The sequence below is a fragment of the Coregonus lavaretus genome (genome assembly GCF_964263955.1).
Source record: "Coregonus lavaretus genome assembly, chromosome: 22".
NCBI lineage: Eukaryota > Metazoa > Chordata > Actinopteri > Salmoniformes > Salmonidae > Coregonus > Coregonus lavaretus.
In genome coordinates this window covers 9,614,549-9,631,286 of record NC_140009.1, presented here as the reverse complement: position 1 = coordinate 9,631,286, position 16,738 = coordinate 9,614,549, and the positions used below count along the sequence as shown (strand labels likewise).

General features: G+C 41.9%; 1 protein-coding gene across 1 annotated transcript in view; it reads right to left on the bottom strand.

Moving 5' to 3' along the window:
* Positions 1 to 7,080: 7,080 nt before the first annotated feature.
* plxna3 (plexin A3) overlaps positions 7,081 to 16,738 on the bottom strand; it is a gene marked incomplete at both ends in the record, with an annotated part of 147,307 nt that continues 137,649 nt past the window's right edge. The window contains 8 exon segments of the mRNA XM_084186683.1: positions 7,081 to 7,176; positions 7,483 to 7,633; positions 7,731 to 7,943; positions 12,456 to 12,625; positions 12,760 to 12,950; positions 13,409 to 13,505; positions 13,638 to 13,741; positions 14,562 to 14,721. Coding sequence (XP_084042809.1) covers positions 7,081 to 7,176; positions 7,483 to 7,633; positions 7,731 to 7,943; positions 12,456 to 12,625; positions 12,760 to 12,950; positions 13,409 to 13,505; positions 13,638 to 13,741; positions 14,562 to 14,721 — 1,182 coding nt within the window.

The following is a 16,738-nucleotide window of genomic DNA, read 5'->3' as shown; positions in this document are numbered from 1 at the left end:
CTCACGACGATGAGACAGCCTATAGGGAGGAGGTCAGAGACCTGGCAGTGTGGTGCCAGGACAACAACCTCTTCTTTAACATCAACAAGACAAAAGAGCTGATCGTGGACTACAGGAAACGGAGGGCCGAGTACTCCCCCATTCACATCGACAGGGCTGTAGAGGAGCAGTTTCCATTGATCATCCTTGAGATGTTTCTGCAACTTGATGAGGTCCAAGGAATTGTCTGTAGAGCTCAGAGACAGGATTGTGTCGAGGCACAGATCTGGGGAAGGGTACCAAAAAATGTCTGCAGCATTGACGGTCCCCAAGAACACAATGGCCTCCATCATTCTTAAATGGAAGAAGTTTGGAACCACCAAGACTCTCCCTAGAGCTGGCCGACCGGCCAAACTGAGCAATCAGGGGAGAAGGGCCTTGGTCAGGGAGGTGATCAATAACCCGATGGTCACTCTGACAGAGCTCCAGAGTTCCTATGTGAAGATGGGAGAACCTTCCAGAAGGACAACCATCTCTGCAGCACTCCACCAATCAGGCCTTTATGGTAGAGTAGTCAGACGGAAGCCACTCCTCAGTTAAAGGCACATGACAGCCCGCTTGGCACCTCAGACCATGAGAAACAAGATTCTCTGGTCTGATGAAACCAAGATTGAACTCTTTGGCCTGAATGGCAAGCATCACGTCTGGAGGAAACCTGGCACCATCCCTATGGTGAAGCATTGTGGTGGCATCATCATGCTGTGGGGATGTTTTTCAGTGGCAGGGACTGGGAGACTAGTCATGATCGAGGGATAGATAAATGGAGCAAAGTACAGAGAGATCCTTGATGAAAACCTGCTCCAGAGCGCTCAGGACCCCAGACTGGGGCGAAGATTCACCTTCCAACAGGACAACGACCTTAAGCACACAGCCAAGAAAACGCAGGAGTGGCTTCAGGACAAGTCTCTGAATGTCCTTGAGTGGCCTAGTCACAGCCCGGACTTGAACCCGATCTAACATCTCTGGAGAGACCTGAAAATAGCTGTGCAGCGACGCTCCTCTCCAACCTGACAGAGCTTGAGAGGATCTGCAGAGAAGAATGGGAGAAACTCCCCAAATACAGCTGTGCCAAGCTTGTAGTGTCATACCCAAGAAGACTCGAGGCTGTGATCACTGCCAAAGGTGCTTCAACAAAGTACTGAGTAAAGGGTCTGAATACTTACGTATGTAAATTAAATATTTCAGTTTACATTATTTAATAAATTAGCAAATATGTCTAGAAACTTTGTCATTATGGGGTATTGTGTGTAGATTGATGATGGGAAAAAAACTATTTAATTCATTTTAGAATAAGGCTGTAAGGTAACAAAATGTGGAAAAAGTCAAGGGGTCTGAATACTTTCCGAATGCATTGTATCTACCTCAATTACCTCGTACCCCTGCATATCGACTCAGTACTGGTACCCCGTGTGTATAGCCAAGTTATCATTACTCATTGTGTATTTATTATTACTTGTTATTATTACGTGTTTTACTTTTCTATTATTTATCTATTTTCTTTCTCTCTGCATTGTTGGGACGGGCCCTTAAGTAAGCATTTCACTGTTAGTCTACACCTGTTGTTTACGAAGCATGTGACAAATACAATTAGATTTGATGGGATAGCAGCGGTGGCGGGTGCATTAGGTGTGGGTTGTGGAGACGGGGGTATAGAAGCTGTGCTTGTGTGTGCAGTTATTTTGCCTTTTTGCAGCCACACATTTCTGTTCCCCTTAGGATTGACAGTGCTCTGCTAATGAGCACCCCCAGCATGCATTACTTATTTATAAACCCTGCCTTTTGCCACCTGTTTTCCCCTCTTTCTCAGTAATCCTTCCCTTTAGTCTGAAGGAGCAGCTCTTCCGCTCTCACTCGATTTATCCCTCCTCAGAAGTTGCACCTTCTCACACATAAATATTCATGAATGTGTTACTTCTTCTCTCAGAAATATCAGCCAGTGAAAAGGTGAGAGTCACCATTGATTTGTAGAGGCATGTGCATATCGTCGCCGTCTGATGAAAACCTGGAGGAGTCTATTTTTGCCAATTCTTTTTTTTAATATATATATACATGTATTGAAAGGAGAAACTCCTCTCAATGTACTCTGAACATTTCATGACTCTTGGACCAATAAAATGTATTCTAAATAGTGTCTGAAGTTTTGAAAATGTATGTTTGTTAATGGTAAAAAAACAAACATTTTTTTAAATTTATTTTTTGTTTCAGAATATTCATCCGACAACGACAATAATGTTCATGTATAATTGACATGCCATGATTTGGAGAGAAAACAATATGAAATTGACAAATAGGCTACTGTACTGCAGATGGCTCTAGGAAATGATGCTACGATTGGTCCCTCATTCAATGTCATAAAAACATCATCCTTATACAAATCCCAAATAAACTGTTTAAGGTTTATATAACAAAAATTGAAAATGTATATAAATTCACTATCACTAATATGAATAATATCCCACCCTGACAAAATTGGTTCTACTTCTATTCGGAGGGGGAATATCTTTGTAATGATGTTTCTCAGCTTTGTTTACAAGCCTGCTTGATGTTCTACAACTTTGATCTGCTGTCCTAATTAATGAAGTTGAGGATTCTGGAACTATTTATTTTATTTTAATATTCCACACCTAAATTCTGTTTCCATGCATACCTGTACCCCAAGTGCCCATCTGTATGTCTCAGCCCCAGATGAATGAATCTGTTTTTTATTATGTGTGAATATGGAAATCCCTGTACGTAAAACTGTCTGCAATACCACCTCTTCCTCTGATCTAAAATGAATTGCTGGAGGTGTTAACCAAATCTTCCAAATCTTCTGTTTTTAATCCAGTGAGGCAGAGAAGAAAGCACCATATCCTCCTTTCATGATAGAGAGATGGTAATCTGAGATGGGATAGATAATTGCAATCCTTTAAAAAGAGGTTTCAGATTACATGCTCAAATGAACATGCTCACATCACCACTGATCATTTCAAATGTAACATTCTTGGACTGTGATCTGATCTATCTGTTAGTGTTGCAGCAGTGTTTTGAGTACTGAAGGAGCAAAGTAAGGATACTGAATTTAATATATGGGGTCCCCTTTGGATAATCTTTGTGGATATTTTACACTTGCCTTTATTTGAATTTAAACATTTAGTTTTTCAGAAAAAATTATCCTGGAGGATAGTACACAAATAAAACATTCAAGAACATACAGCATCATCCACATACTTTAATTAGCAAAACAAAACACCATGCTTGTCATTTCAACATTAAGTTAGAATCCAATCTTTCAAAAACCTCTCCGACTGAGTAAAAATATATACAAAACACTTCATTGCAGCCAGTGTTTTTAAAGGACTCATTCCTACAACTCCTTCAAACGAACAAAATAAAATATAAAACCAAAAACAATAATTTAAAAAGAAACATTTTAAACAAATAATTATACAAAATATATTTATATATTTATATAGAATTAAGGACTAGGCAGAGCAATCATCCGTCAGTCAATCATCCGTCAGTCAATCAGCCAGTCAGTCACAAAGCTACTTCCTCTTCAGACTAAGTTAATAAATTCAATATATCTTTGAAGCAGTAAACAAGTTTGTTACGGTAAATCGCTTAAAACATTTGGGATAAAACAGACAAAACCAACAAATACATTTGAATCAATTTATCTGAGACAAATGTTTTTGTTTTTTACTAGAACACAGACTAAAATGTAGTTATGGTTCTAAAACTGACATAGCTTCTACAGTATCTACTTAGAAACATCACTGGTTTTCACTCACTCTTGTCTTCCTTACATGTTACAGGTGCTTCTTTATGTTGCTGTTTATACAACATTACAAAACCAGACGTACCGACGTGTCTGCAATGGGTCTGAGTTCTACAAGCCCAATCACCTGGCCTTCACTAGTTTATCGTGATGTATGGCAGGCAGCCAAACTGTAGGCCTACTTTGGATATGATTACAGATTTCACACAAGAAACCTGATACCGTGTTGCACTTACTATTTGAACCAGTTTCAAACCCTATGAGATGGCGTTAACCAAGAGGTACTAAGTCAAAATACAAGATGTTCTCTTTCAGATTTATGATAAGCTTTAATTTTTAGAAAGTGGCTCAAACAGAGCTTTGATATCTGTAATACACCTGCAATGCTGACAGGGCAGCTCTGGTAAACTGGCAGTCATTTCTGACTGAGTCATTTTCACACACGGTGGACGGTGAGATCCACCCCAGACCTAGATCCAGATACACTGACCCCATTTCTCTGCCCCAAAATAACACCAGGATGTTGAAACCTATTATCCTTAATTATCCTCCTGCAGCTCTTAAAAAGCTAATGAGCTCCAGTTTTATTTGAGAATGTATTTCGCTCAGTTCCAAGGCCAAATTCTAAATTGATTTGGTGCTCATCTACAATATGTATCTTCCATGTAGAAAAATAAGTCTCTCTTCTGGTGGGTTTTGAAAAGGTATACTAATGGCTCTTTTGCTCCTGGACTGATAAGCAAGCCTCATTATTCTACAGTAATTAGTTAGTTTCAGAGCCATTTAATCTACATAGAAAACAGAGTGTCACTGTGTTTAAGGTCCCAACACAAAACAACACCAGCATCTAGACTATAGAGGGTTAACACCTGTACATTGATAGACAAAAGTATTGGTTTCATTGACTAAATTGTATTTAATATTTGGGGACTTGATGGATAAAAAGAACAGTTAGATATACTGAAATATTTATATTCAGGACTTGGACAACCACAAACCTCTGGCTTTAGTAGTAGAAATACATATTTGTCTACCATTAGTTATGGGACAACATTGTAATTTGAGGCTTTATCCTATTCAATGAACAATCTTTTAAAGATATGTTTGTACCTGAATTTTAAAACATTATATAATCTATGGTTAACAATGTATTGTAATGTGTGGGTCAAGCCTTACAGCATTATTCAACCCCGAAGACAAGAGAGTGATCATTCGATTATTCTCCATGTCTCCTTTGGTCAGTCTGCATTCCTCACAGTTGAGGAACACTTGATGTAGCGATCACAGGCTTACCTTTCAGTTCTGGATGTGAAGGAATTCTGTTATTTACTGAATGTACGATGTATCCTAAATGAACCCGGTCCTGTGTGTGAATTGGCATCGAAAAAGACTCTTGCAACCGTGTTAAGAGACTTGACATACAGCATACCTGTACTACAGAGGACATCAACTGTGTTCAGGTATGTTCAGTCAAACACTGTACAAAACAAGAGTTTACATTCTTGTGTAAAATTAAAATAAATATGAAATAAATAAAGGCAAAACAATAAATATTCTATCGATGGATGAACTAAGGAACCACCATGTAAATGTACTCAAATAATATTCAGGTATAAGACCACCAGACTGTATATGGAGAGGGAACATGGGAGTGTGTACAGTAATCTGATGTACCACCACTGAAAAACACAGAGCTTCTACTGTCTGTCGTGGAAGGAGTCAACAGAGAGAAATTGCATTTACCATCTAATCAGAACCTACTGCTACTGGCTCTATAGGACTGTAGGGTAAACAGAATGAAGGATGACGGTCTCCTGGGTTGGAAATCAGTCATCAACACAGTAACCTCTCTCTTCTTAGTATGGTAATGCAAACACAGGCAGCAAATAAAGGCATTTTTTCCATTAACTACCGTAGATGGCCTACCACAAGTGAACTCACATCCACATACGCAAGCCTTGTATTTAGACAGCATTCTTTTTTTTATATATAAAAAAAATCAATACTGTTGTCCCCTGTCTGTTGTGCTTGGTGTTGCGTTACACATTATGTTCAAGCTGTCATTTGCAATATGGCAAACATCGGGAAGAGAAAGATGGTTACACAGAATGATTATCGCAAGATAGAGAGTCTCTAACGGAACTGTGTTTTTTTGGTGGGTAATCTAATGAAACATGGCTTGCTGTTTTTTTTTAAATAACTAGACTTATTGCTGTTAATGGATCAACTATATTTAGGATGTTTGATTTGGGTAAAAAGGGTTGTTTCCACGACAGCAGTAGCTTTGGATGGGAACCCCTGGGACCCTGACAGATCAGATTCACAGTGAAGCAGACTAAAACAATGATCCGAGTACAATTAGCTGGACAGTTACAGTAGGGGTGGAACGTCCATGAGGAAAGGGCTTCACTTCCTGCTTGACTGCAACACAAAAGGCAAGCTTTAAAACTCTGGACTCTGAGCCATAAGCAAATGTCCATTTGGCCCCGAATTTCAAGAACAAAAAAAACTAAAGCAAAAGATAAAGGCTTTGTAGCTATGGCATTTGAGAGACAAGGTGGGATGACCACCCCTCAGCCCAGCCTCAACACTCTCTTCAATTTATGTCACTTAATCAGGCCTCTGATGCTTCCAGAATTTGGTCTCTTTTGGCCATATACTGCCACCTTCATCACGTACTGGCAATGAACCTCCAACCCTAACACAACAAAACAGAGCCTCAAGGCTTTCCTTTGGGGCCAAGAGGTTATGGTCTACTATTTGTACCTTACCATACTTGTGGTAAGACCCATATATTTCAAGATAAAATCTACAGTCCACACCTAAATGTTACTTTTCAGCATTTTGTACAATTATTATCCCAGACCAAAAGCTACTCTTTCCATGGCACTAGCTTGGGAGTTCAGCACAGTTTCCAAGGCAACTTACTGTATGCCTCTATTGGAATGTATCTGGTAGTATCCACAGCAGTCCTCTTCCATTAGATTAGGCAGTTACTAAAGAGTCTGCCATTCAAAAGGCCAGTGTGGAGAAAAAAACTACTCAGAATGTCTCACTGGCAATGGCAGGTAGAGGTTTGAGGGAGTGAGGATATTTGGACACAGAATCTGGTCTGTAGACATTGGGCTTAATGTGCTGTGGTTCGTTGTGTTGATTGTCCAGTGTCTTAAGTCCTCCTTTTTAATTGCACAAGCTGTGGATGTTCCAACACAGGTCCGTTCACCAGTTCAACCAAACCCTCCTTTCCCCCGATCCCTGCCCCCCTGTTCCATCCTCTGTCCTCAGCTGCTGCCCGACATCAGGTTAATGGCTTGTTCCAGTTTGTGTCGCAGCTTGTGTTTGCGGCAGTACCCATCCCTGTCCAGTGCGGTCAAAATCTGAACAGAAAAGTGAGATAATATTTTTTTCAACATTAACAAGACCGTTTATTGCATTACATTTATGTATCACAGTGTAAAAAAAATTATGTTGATTTTATGGTAACTTAATGCCAGTAATGAACTGTTAAACCAAAGTTTCTTTGGAATTTACAGTAACATACTGTATTTTTTTGTGTGTAACTTACAGGTAACTGGCTACCAGTAAATTACTGTAAAAACAACAGGATTTTATTTCAATGTACATTATGTACACTTTTACAATATGAGGACAAATAAAGCACAGACTTGGTCCGTGTCTCCCACCTCCTCTTTGTACTTGTTGATGTAGAAGTAGAGCTCACTGAGAGCACTGAGAGTGTTGAACTCGGTGCCATGGAGACGAGACTGCTCCACCAGATAGGCATCCATGTCCTGGTCACTGATGGTGGGCATCTTACTGATATCTCTGTAATACCTGACACAAGCAAAGTGAAACAAGAGCACTCAGTGTTAGACGCTGAGAAAAAATTAAATATGACAGCAAATAAGACTGATGGTAACTGAAAGTGTACCTCTCCACCCAGCTCTTGTAGTTGGGGATGTCTTTAGCGTAGAGCAGCTTGTTGGAGGGGGAGTCCTTGCCCAGCCGGTGTTCGGAGGTTGAGCAGGAGTCCATGAAGGTCTGGGCCACCACAGACAGGCAGGCGTCCGTGATGCTGCTCTTGTGGATGTCAAACACAAACTGAGGGTTCTTGATCACGTTTACCCAGAAACGCAGAGGCAGACTGTCAGACAGAGACAAAGGAGAGAAAGAGAGAGAGGAAGAAAAAGATTGGGACCATTATATGTCTTAGAGTTAGAGTTGGTATTGAAGTGTCACTTCACAATGATACAATAGTTGACAATCCAAAATACAGATTTTAAAAACCACTCAAATAGAGTTTTGAGGCACTAAAAGCAGTCATAGTCACACATGGTACAGTATTGTAAAATCTTACTATAATTTCCATGAGTTACGTTTTAGTCATTTATCACTTGACTAAATATACTCAGTTCTACACATTTATAAAAAGAAAGCCGAAAGCAAATGTGGCATGGGAAAAACTCTGAGAGAGAACAGGAAATTGAACATACAGTTGAAGTCGGAAGTTTACATACACCTTAGCCAAATACATTTAAACTCAGTTTTTCACAATTCTTGACATTTAATCCTAGTAAAAATTCCCTGTTTACATAGACTCAATTAGTATTTGGTAGCATTGCCTTTAAATTGTTTAACTTGGGTCAAACGTTTCGGGTAGCCTTCCACAAGCTTCCCACAATAAGTTGGATGAATTTTGGCCCATTCCTCCTGACAGAGCTGGTGTAACTGAGTCAGGTTTGTAGGCCTCCTTGCTCGCACACGCCTTTTCAGTTCTGCCCACAAATATTCTATAGGATTGAGGTCAGGGCTTTGTGATGGCCACTCCAATACCTTTACTTTGATGTCCTTAAGCCATTTTGCCACAACTTTGGAAGTATGCTTAGGGTCATTGTCCATTTGGAAGACCCATTTGCGACCAAGCTTTAACTTCCTGACTGATGTCTTGAGATGTTGCTTCAATATATCCACATAATTTTCTTTCCTCATGATGCCATCTATTTTGTGAAGTGCACCAGTCCCTCCTGCAACAAAGCACCCCCACAGCATGATGCTGCCACCCCCGTGCTTCACGGTTGGGATGGTGTTCTTCGGCTTGCAAGCAACCCCCTTTTTCCTCCAAACATAACGATGGTCATTATGGCCAAACAGTTCTATTTTTGTTTCATCAGAACAGAGGACATTTCTCCAAAAAGTACGATCTTTATCCCCATGTGCAGTTGCAAACCGTACTCTGGCTTTTTTATGGCGGTTTTGGAGCGGTGGCTTCTTCCTTGCTGAGCGGCCGTTCAGGTTATGTCGATATAGGACTCTTTTACTGTGGATATAGATACTTTTGTACCTGTTTCCTCCAGCATCTTCACAAGGTCCTTTGCTGTTGTTCAGGGATTGATTTGCACTTTTCGCACCAAAGTATGTTCATCTCTAGGAGACAGAATGCGTCTCCTTCTTGAGCGGTATGACGGCTGCGTGGTCCCATGTTGTTTATACTTGCGTACTATTGTTTGTACAGATGAACGTGGTACCATCAGGCATTTGGAAATTGCTCCCAACGATGAACCAGACTTGTGGAGGTCTACATATTTTTTCTGAGGGCTGATTTATTTTGATTTTCCCATGATGTCAAGCAAAGAGGCACTGAGTTTGAAGGTAGGCCTTGAGATACATCCACAGGTACACCTCCAATTTACTCAAATGATGTCAATTAGCCTATCAGAAACTTCTAAAGCCATGACATTTTCTGGAATTTTCCAAGCCGTTTAAAGGCACAGTCAACTTAGTGTATGTAAACTTCTGACCCACTGGAATTGTGATACAGTGAATTATAATTTAAACTCAGTTTTTCACAATTTTTGACATTTAATCCTAGTAAAGATTCCCTGTCTTAGGTCAGTTAGGATCACCACTTTATTTTAAGAATGTGAAATGTCAGAATAATAGTAGAGAGAATGATTTATTTCAGCTTTTATTTCTTTCATCACATTCCCAGTGGGTCAGAAGTTTACATACACTCAATTAGTATTTGGTAGCATTGCCTTTAAATTGTTTAACTTGGGTCAAACGTTTCGGGTAGCCTTCCACAAGCTTCCCACAATAAGTTGGATGAATTTTGGCCCATTCCTCCTGACAGAGCTGGTGTAACTGAGTCAGGTTTGTAGGACTCCTTGCTCGCACACGCTTTTTCAGTTCTGCCCACACATTTTCTATAGGATTGAGGTCAGGGCTTTGTGATGGCCACTCCAATACCTTGACTTTGACCCACTGGAATTTTGATACAGTGAATTACAGTGGGGGAAAAAAAGTATTTAGTCAGCCACCAATTGTGCAAGGTCTCCCACTTAAAAAGATGAGAGAGGCCTGTAATTTTCATCATAGGTACACGTCAACTATGACAGACAAAATGAGAAAAATCACATTGTAGGATTTTTAATGAATTTATTTGCAAATTATGGTGGAAAATAAGTATTTGGTCAATAACAAAAGTTTCTCAATACTTTGTTATATACCCTTTGTTGGCAATGACACAGGTCAAACGTTTTCTGTAAGTCTTCACAAGGTTTTCACACACTGTTGCTGGTATTTTGGCCCATTCCTCCATGCAGATCTCCTCTAGAGCAGTGATGTTTTGGGGCTGTCGCTGGGCAACACAGACTTTCAACTCCCTCCAAAGATTTTCTATGGGGTTGAGATCTGGAGACTGGCTAGGCCACTCCAGGACCTTGAAATGCTTCTTACGAAGCCACTCCTTCGTTGCCCGGGCGGTGTGTTTGGGATCATTGTCATGCTGAAAGACCCAGCCACGTTTCATCTTCAATGCCCTTGCTGATGGAAGGAGGTTTTCACTCAAAATCTCACGATACATGGCCCCATTCATTCTTTCCTTTACATGGATCAGTCGTCCTGGTCCCTTTGCAGAAAAACAGCCCCAAAGCATGATGTTTCCACCCCCATGCTTCACAGTAGGTATGGTGTTCTTTGGATGCAACTCAGCATTCTTTGTCCTCCAAACACGACGAGTTGAGTTTTTACTAAAAAGTTCTATTTTGGTTTCATCTGACCATATGACATTCTCCCAATCCTCTTCTGGATCATCCAAATGCACTCTAGCAAACTTCAGACGGGCCTGGACATGTACTGGCTTAAGCAGGGGGACACGTCTGGCACTGCAGGATTTGAGTCCCTGGCGGCGTAGTGTGTTACTGATGGTAGGCTTTGTTACTTTGGTCCCAGCTCTCTGCAGGTCATTCACTAGGTCCCCCCGTGTGGTTCTGGGATTTTTGCTCACCGTTCTTGTGATCATTTTGACCCCACGGGGTGAGATCTTGCGTGGAGCCCCAGATCGAGGGAGATTATCAGTGGTCTTGTATGTCTTCCATTTCCTAATAATTGCTCCCACAGTTGATTTCTTCAAACCAAGCTGCTTACCTATTGCAGATTCAGTCTTCCCAGCCTGGTGCAGGTCTACAATTTTGTTTCTGGTGTCCTTTGACAGCTCTTTGGTCTTGGCCATAGTGGAGTTTGGAGTGTGACTGTTTGAGGTTGTGGACAGGTGTCTTTTATACTGATAACAAGTTCAAACAGGTGCCATTAATACAGGTAACGAGTGGAGGACAGAGGAGCCTCTTAAATAAGAAGTTACAGGTCTGTGAGAGCCAGAAATCTTGCTTGTTTGTAGGTGACCAAATACTTATTTTCCACCATAATTTGCAAATATATTCATAAAAAATCCTACAATGTGATTTTCTGGAGAAAAAAAATCTAGTTGACGTGTACCTATGATGAAAATTACAGGCCTCTCTCATCTTTTTAAGTGGGAGAACTTGCACAATTGGTGGCTGACTAAATACTTGTTTCCCCCACTGTATAAGTGAAATAATATGTCTGTAAACAATTGTTGGAAGAATTACTTGTGTCATGCACAAAGTAGATGTCCTAACCGACTTGCCAAAACTGTAGTTTGTTAACAAGAAATTTGTGGAGTTGTTGAAAAACGAGTTTTAATGACTCCAACCTAAGTGTATGTAAACATCCGACTTCAACTGTAATGCTTGTCAATACTTCCTCCTTTGAAAAGTAGATTATAGAGTGGGATTATGCGTATGTCTGTGCCATTCAGGGGAGGCGAGTAGCTCTGATTCAATAGTGGCCATTTCAAATAGCCAAGAAGATTGAGACAGGCTGAGACAGGGGTCCAAAACCTTTTTACCAAGCGCACAGTTACAGCTTGGGTTCCATTGACCTATTTAACCTTTAACTTCAGGGTCACACAGAGCGTTTCCTGGTAGTCTTAAACAAATCTACTTTGAAACAAAAGTATACACCTCACACACATGGTTATGGGCTTAAAAAAAGAAGACACCTGTTCCATTTCAGATATAGAGTTGAAATGTTTTCCATTTTGAGTTTGCATCCCAATATTACACTTTTTATACACCACAGAAGACTGAAATATAACAAAACCGTTTGACATAGAAACACTGGATTTTCTGCATAATTTTTTATAATGTCTATTAATTATGAAATTATGAAAAATATTAATAACATTCCACCCATGAGGCCACTAGAGGGCTCTTTGGTCATTTGACTGCAGGAAAGGGCTACGGGGCAGCTATAAGGAAAAGGGGCAGACAGAGGTCAGAGGTCACTCTGTGCTTACCAGTTGCTCTTCCAAGTGTGGCGGACATCAGGGTCAGTGATCTGCCTCTTGTCGGCCTGCTCGTCCAGGAAGTCAAACATGTACTTGATGGCCAGAGGGAGGGCACTGCCACGGTGGGCCGTGCTGAACACTGTCTCAAACAGGTCATCCACAAACTTCTGCAGAGTTCCCTGTAGGGTGATCAGACAAGCGGTGTTAACACAGAGTCCAAGATAGGAATGTGTGCCTGGCAATGATACATTATCATGATACATTATGAGACAATCCACTAAAATTCAATCAACAGATTACAATGAGAAGAGACCTTGGTGGCCAGTAGGCGGGTGAGATAGATCTCAGACACCATCTTGCTGCCGCGGTCGCCCTCCCGTTGGTCAGCGTGCTCGTGGTTCTTGACCAGGTGCCAGAGCTTGGTGCCAGTCTCCTGGTCAGGGGTGATCATGGGGGCCCGGGAGCGCAGGCTGTCTGGGCTGCTGGACGTCCTCAGGAGGCTCTCTGGAAACACGACGACACACAGTCAGATACTGTAGGGCTCAGAGAGGGTCATTAATACGTACCATAACGGCTAAGAGAGGTTCATTAATAGGTACCTTAACAGCTAAGAGCGGATCATTCATACGTACCATAACAGCTAAGAGAGGATCATTAATATGTACCATAATAGCTAAGAGAGGATCATTAATATGTACCATAACAGCTAAGAGAGGATCATTAATACGTACCATAACAGCTAAGAGAGGATCATTAATATGTACCATAATAGCTAAGAGAGGATCATTAATACGTACCATAACAGCTAAGAGAGGATCATTAATACGTACCATAACAGCTAAGAGAGGATCATTAGTACGTACCATAACAGCTAAGAGAGGATCATTAATACGTACCATAACGGCTCAGAGAGGATCATTAATACGTACCATAACGGCTCAGAGAGGATCATTAATACGTACCATAACGGCTCAGAGAGCGGGTGAAGGTAAAAGAGTTGGCGATGTTGTAGGCAGAGACCTGCTTCTGGACCAGGGCTACCAGAGACCCATCTGCCACCTGGAGGAGGAGAGAGATCTTTAATCATCTATCATCAAATGAATTACCATCAATTTGACTGTATTCATCTTTGTGTCTGAGAAATCCGGATGAGTATTATGTGGATGTGTCCAGCTGGTGATGCTATCTGACCTGGTAGTGGGCCAGGGTGTTGAGCCTCTTCCAGTCACTCTCGATCTTTGTGGTGACGTCCTCATCTTGAAGGATAATTCTGGTCAGTCTTCCTTGTCGCCACTCTGTGAGGACGGAAAACAACAACAACAGAAGATTGGTTTGGGCTATAATCCGTATCTTTAGTTTCAAAGGGGAATAACTATTAGCCAATGCTGCAATTAGTTACAGTAAATCCTTTACAACCTTCACATACAGGGTCCCCACTGTAATAATGAGTATGTCTGTAGCCTACAAGGCTGTTATTACCGTAGACCAGTGTTTCTTAAGAGGCTGTTATTACCATAGACCAGTGTTTCTTAAGAGGCTGTTATTACCATAGACCAGTGTTTCTTAAGAGGCTGTTATTACCATAGACCAGTGTTTCTTAAGAGGCTGTTATTACCATAGACCAGTGTTTCTTAAGAGGCTGTTATTACCGTAGACCAGTGTTTCTTAAGAGGCTGTTATTACCATAAACCAGTGTTTCTTAAGAGGCTGTTATTACCGTAGACCAGTGTTTCTTAAGAGGCTGTTATTACCATAGACCAGTGTTTCTTAAGAGGCTGTTATTACCGTAGACCAGTGTTTCTTAAGAGGCTGTTATTACCATAAACCAGTGTTTCTTAAGAGGCTGTTATTACCATAGACCAGTGTTTCTTAAGAGGCTGTTATTACCATAGACCAGTGTTTCTTAAGAGGCTGTTATTACCATAGACCAGTGTTTCTTAATCCTGGTCCTGGATTTCTATTTTTTGGGGCGCTACACCTTTTCCCCCAAAATAATCCAAGGTTGATGATGCGTTGATCCTTTGAATCAGCTGTGTAGTGCTAGACCCTTTTGGCCCCCAGGACCATGATTAAGAAACACTCCTATAGACATCCATATATACAGTAGGTTCTTACCCAGGTCCATGTCATCAGCCTGGGGTCTCTGGGAGTAGGGGATGCCTTTGTACACAGCGTCCAGCAGCTTGTCCTTCACCTGAGTGACCGTGTCACAGTTCAGCACCTTCACCGGGACCTCGGTGCCTGCCTCACCCTCCGGAGGGATACATATCAGAGTCTGGGGGGGGGGAGAAACCACAGAGCCATCAGTACTAGAGAGGGACTAGGGGGGGGGGGGAGAAACCACAGAGCCATCAGTACTAGAGAGGGACTAGGGGGGGGGGAGAAACCACAGAGCCATCAGTACTAGAGAGGGACTAGGGGGGGGGGGGGGGGGAAACCACAGAGCCATCAGTACTAGAGAGGGACTGGGGGGGGGGGGGGGGGAAACCACAGAGCCATCAGTACTAGAGAGGGACTACTAGAGAGGGAGGGACTACTAGAGAGGGAGGGACTACTAGAGAGGGAGGGACTACTAGAGAGGGAGGGACTACTAGAGAGGGAGGGACTACTAGAGAGAGAGGGACTACTAGAGAGGGAGGGGCTACTAGAGAGGGAGGGACTACTAGAGAGGGAGGGACTACTAGAGAGGGAGGGACTACTAGAGAGGGAGGGACTACTAGAGAGGGAGGGACTACTCGAGAGGGAGGGACTACTAGAGAGAGAGGGACTACTAGAGAGGGAGGGACTACTAGAGAGGGAGGGACTACTAGAGAGGGAGGGACTACTAGAGAGAGAGGGACTACTAGAGAGGGAGGGACTTCTAGAGAGGGAGGGACTACTAGAGAGGGAGGGACTACTAGAGAGGGAGGGACTACTAGAGGGGGAGGGACTACTAGAGAGGGAGGGACTACTAGAGAGGGAGGGACTCCTAGAGAGGGAGGGACTACTAGAGAGGGAGGGACTTCTAGAGAGGGAGGGACTACTAGAGCGCTGCACTGTGCCTGTCCTACGGTAGGTCATTCCCTTTAAAGGGGAATTCTTCCAGTTAAAGAGAGAGACATTTAGACTGCAATTTCGTCAGGTGTTTGTTTTTCATGAATCACTTTAAATGCTATTTTATCAATAGTCTCCCCCAGATATATTAACTGCATTGTCGATAATGAAGATTTTATCTGTTTGAAGATAATCAGTGAAGAATACAAGTGATCTGGAGGACACATTTTTTAGCCTTCCTCGGGTCAATTGAAAACTGACAGAGGACATTGATTTAACTACAAACAAAGATTTATATAACACACCATGTGCCATAGTTAAAAGGAGGAGATTGAGGATTGAGAGCAAACACATAATATATTTGAACAGTTCTGGCACCCCTTCACAGCTCAACTAGTCACAATATAGAGAAGTCAGGCTCTATTTGGTAAAGTGTCATTATAACAAATTGAGATGCATTCAGCCTCATTTGCAACTTGCATTCACACATTAACTAACGTAGAAGAGTGGTGTCAGAATGAGGCCATACTCTGAATTCCTATACAAACTCTATACAGGGACTATCATAGCTAATAGATTCTGTATTGTCTACTGGCTAACGTCTTTCTGTAAACTAGCGTGCCATGTTGCTATGTCAGTATTGACAGACGGTAAACAATGATTTGCTGCAGGCCTGATGGAGTTTCTGTGTTCAACACTATTTACTCTAGAGCAGAGGTGTCAAACATACTGCCTCCAGGCCAGATCCGGCTCACGAGGCAGGGAGTCCAATCCGGCCCACGGGTGGTTTGAGTAAAAAATATATTTTAAAATGACTTAAACCAAATCAAAACTGTGTAGACATGATAATGGACCTACATTCATACCGTTTCTTGACTGTGTCCAGCTTGCTAATACTTGTCACGAATTCCGCCGAGACTGCTCCTCCTCCTTGTTCGGGCAGGCTTCGGCATTCGTCGTCCCCGGAGTACTAGCTGCTACCGCTTGATGTTCTCTATGTTTGTTTGGTTTTGTCTTGTTGGTGCACCTGTTTCGTATTATGTATTGATTAGGTCACCTATACGTTTCCTTTGGTTTTGTTTGCAGTTGTGTGTTGTTGAACGCCTGTCCGTTGGTGTATGTTTATTGTTTTCTAGTGTTTAGTGTTTTACGCACCGTTTGCGTAATCGCTCGCCTCCTGTGTTTTGAGGCCCGTTATTTTGTATTTGTCTTTGTGACAATTAAAGTCGGTTCGACTAAGCTTCTGTGTCCTGCGCCTG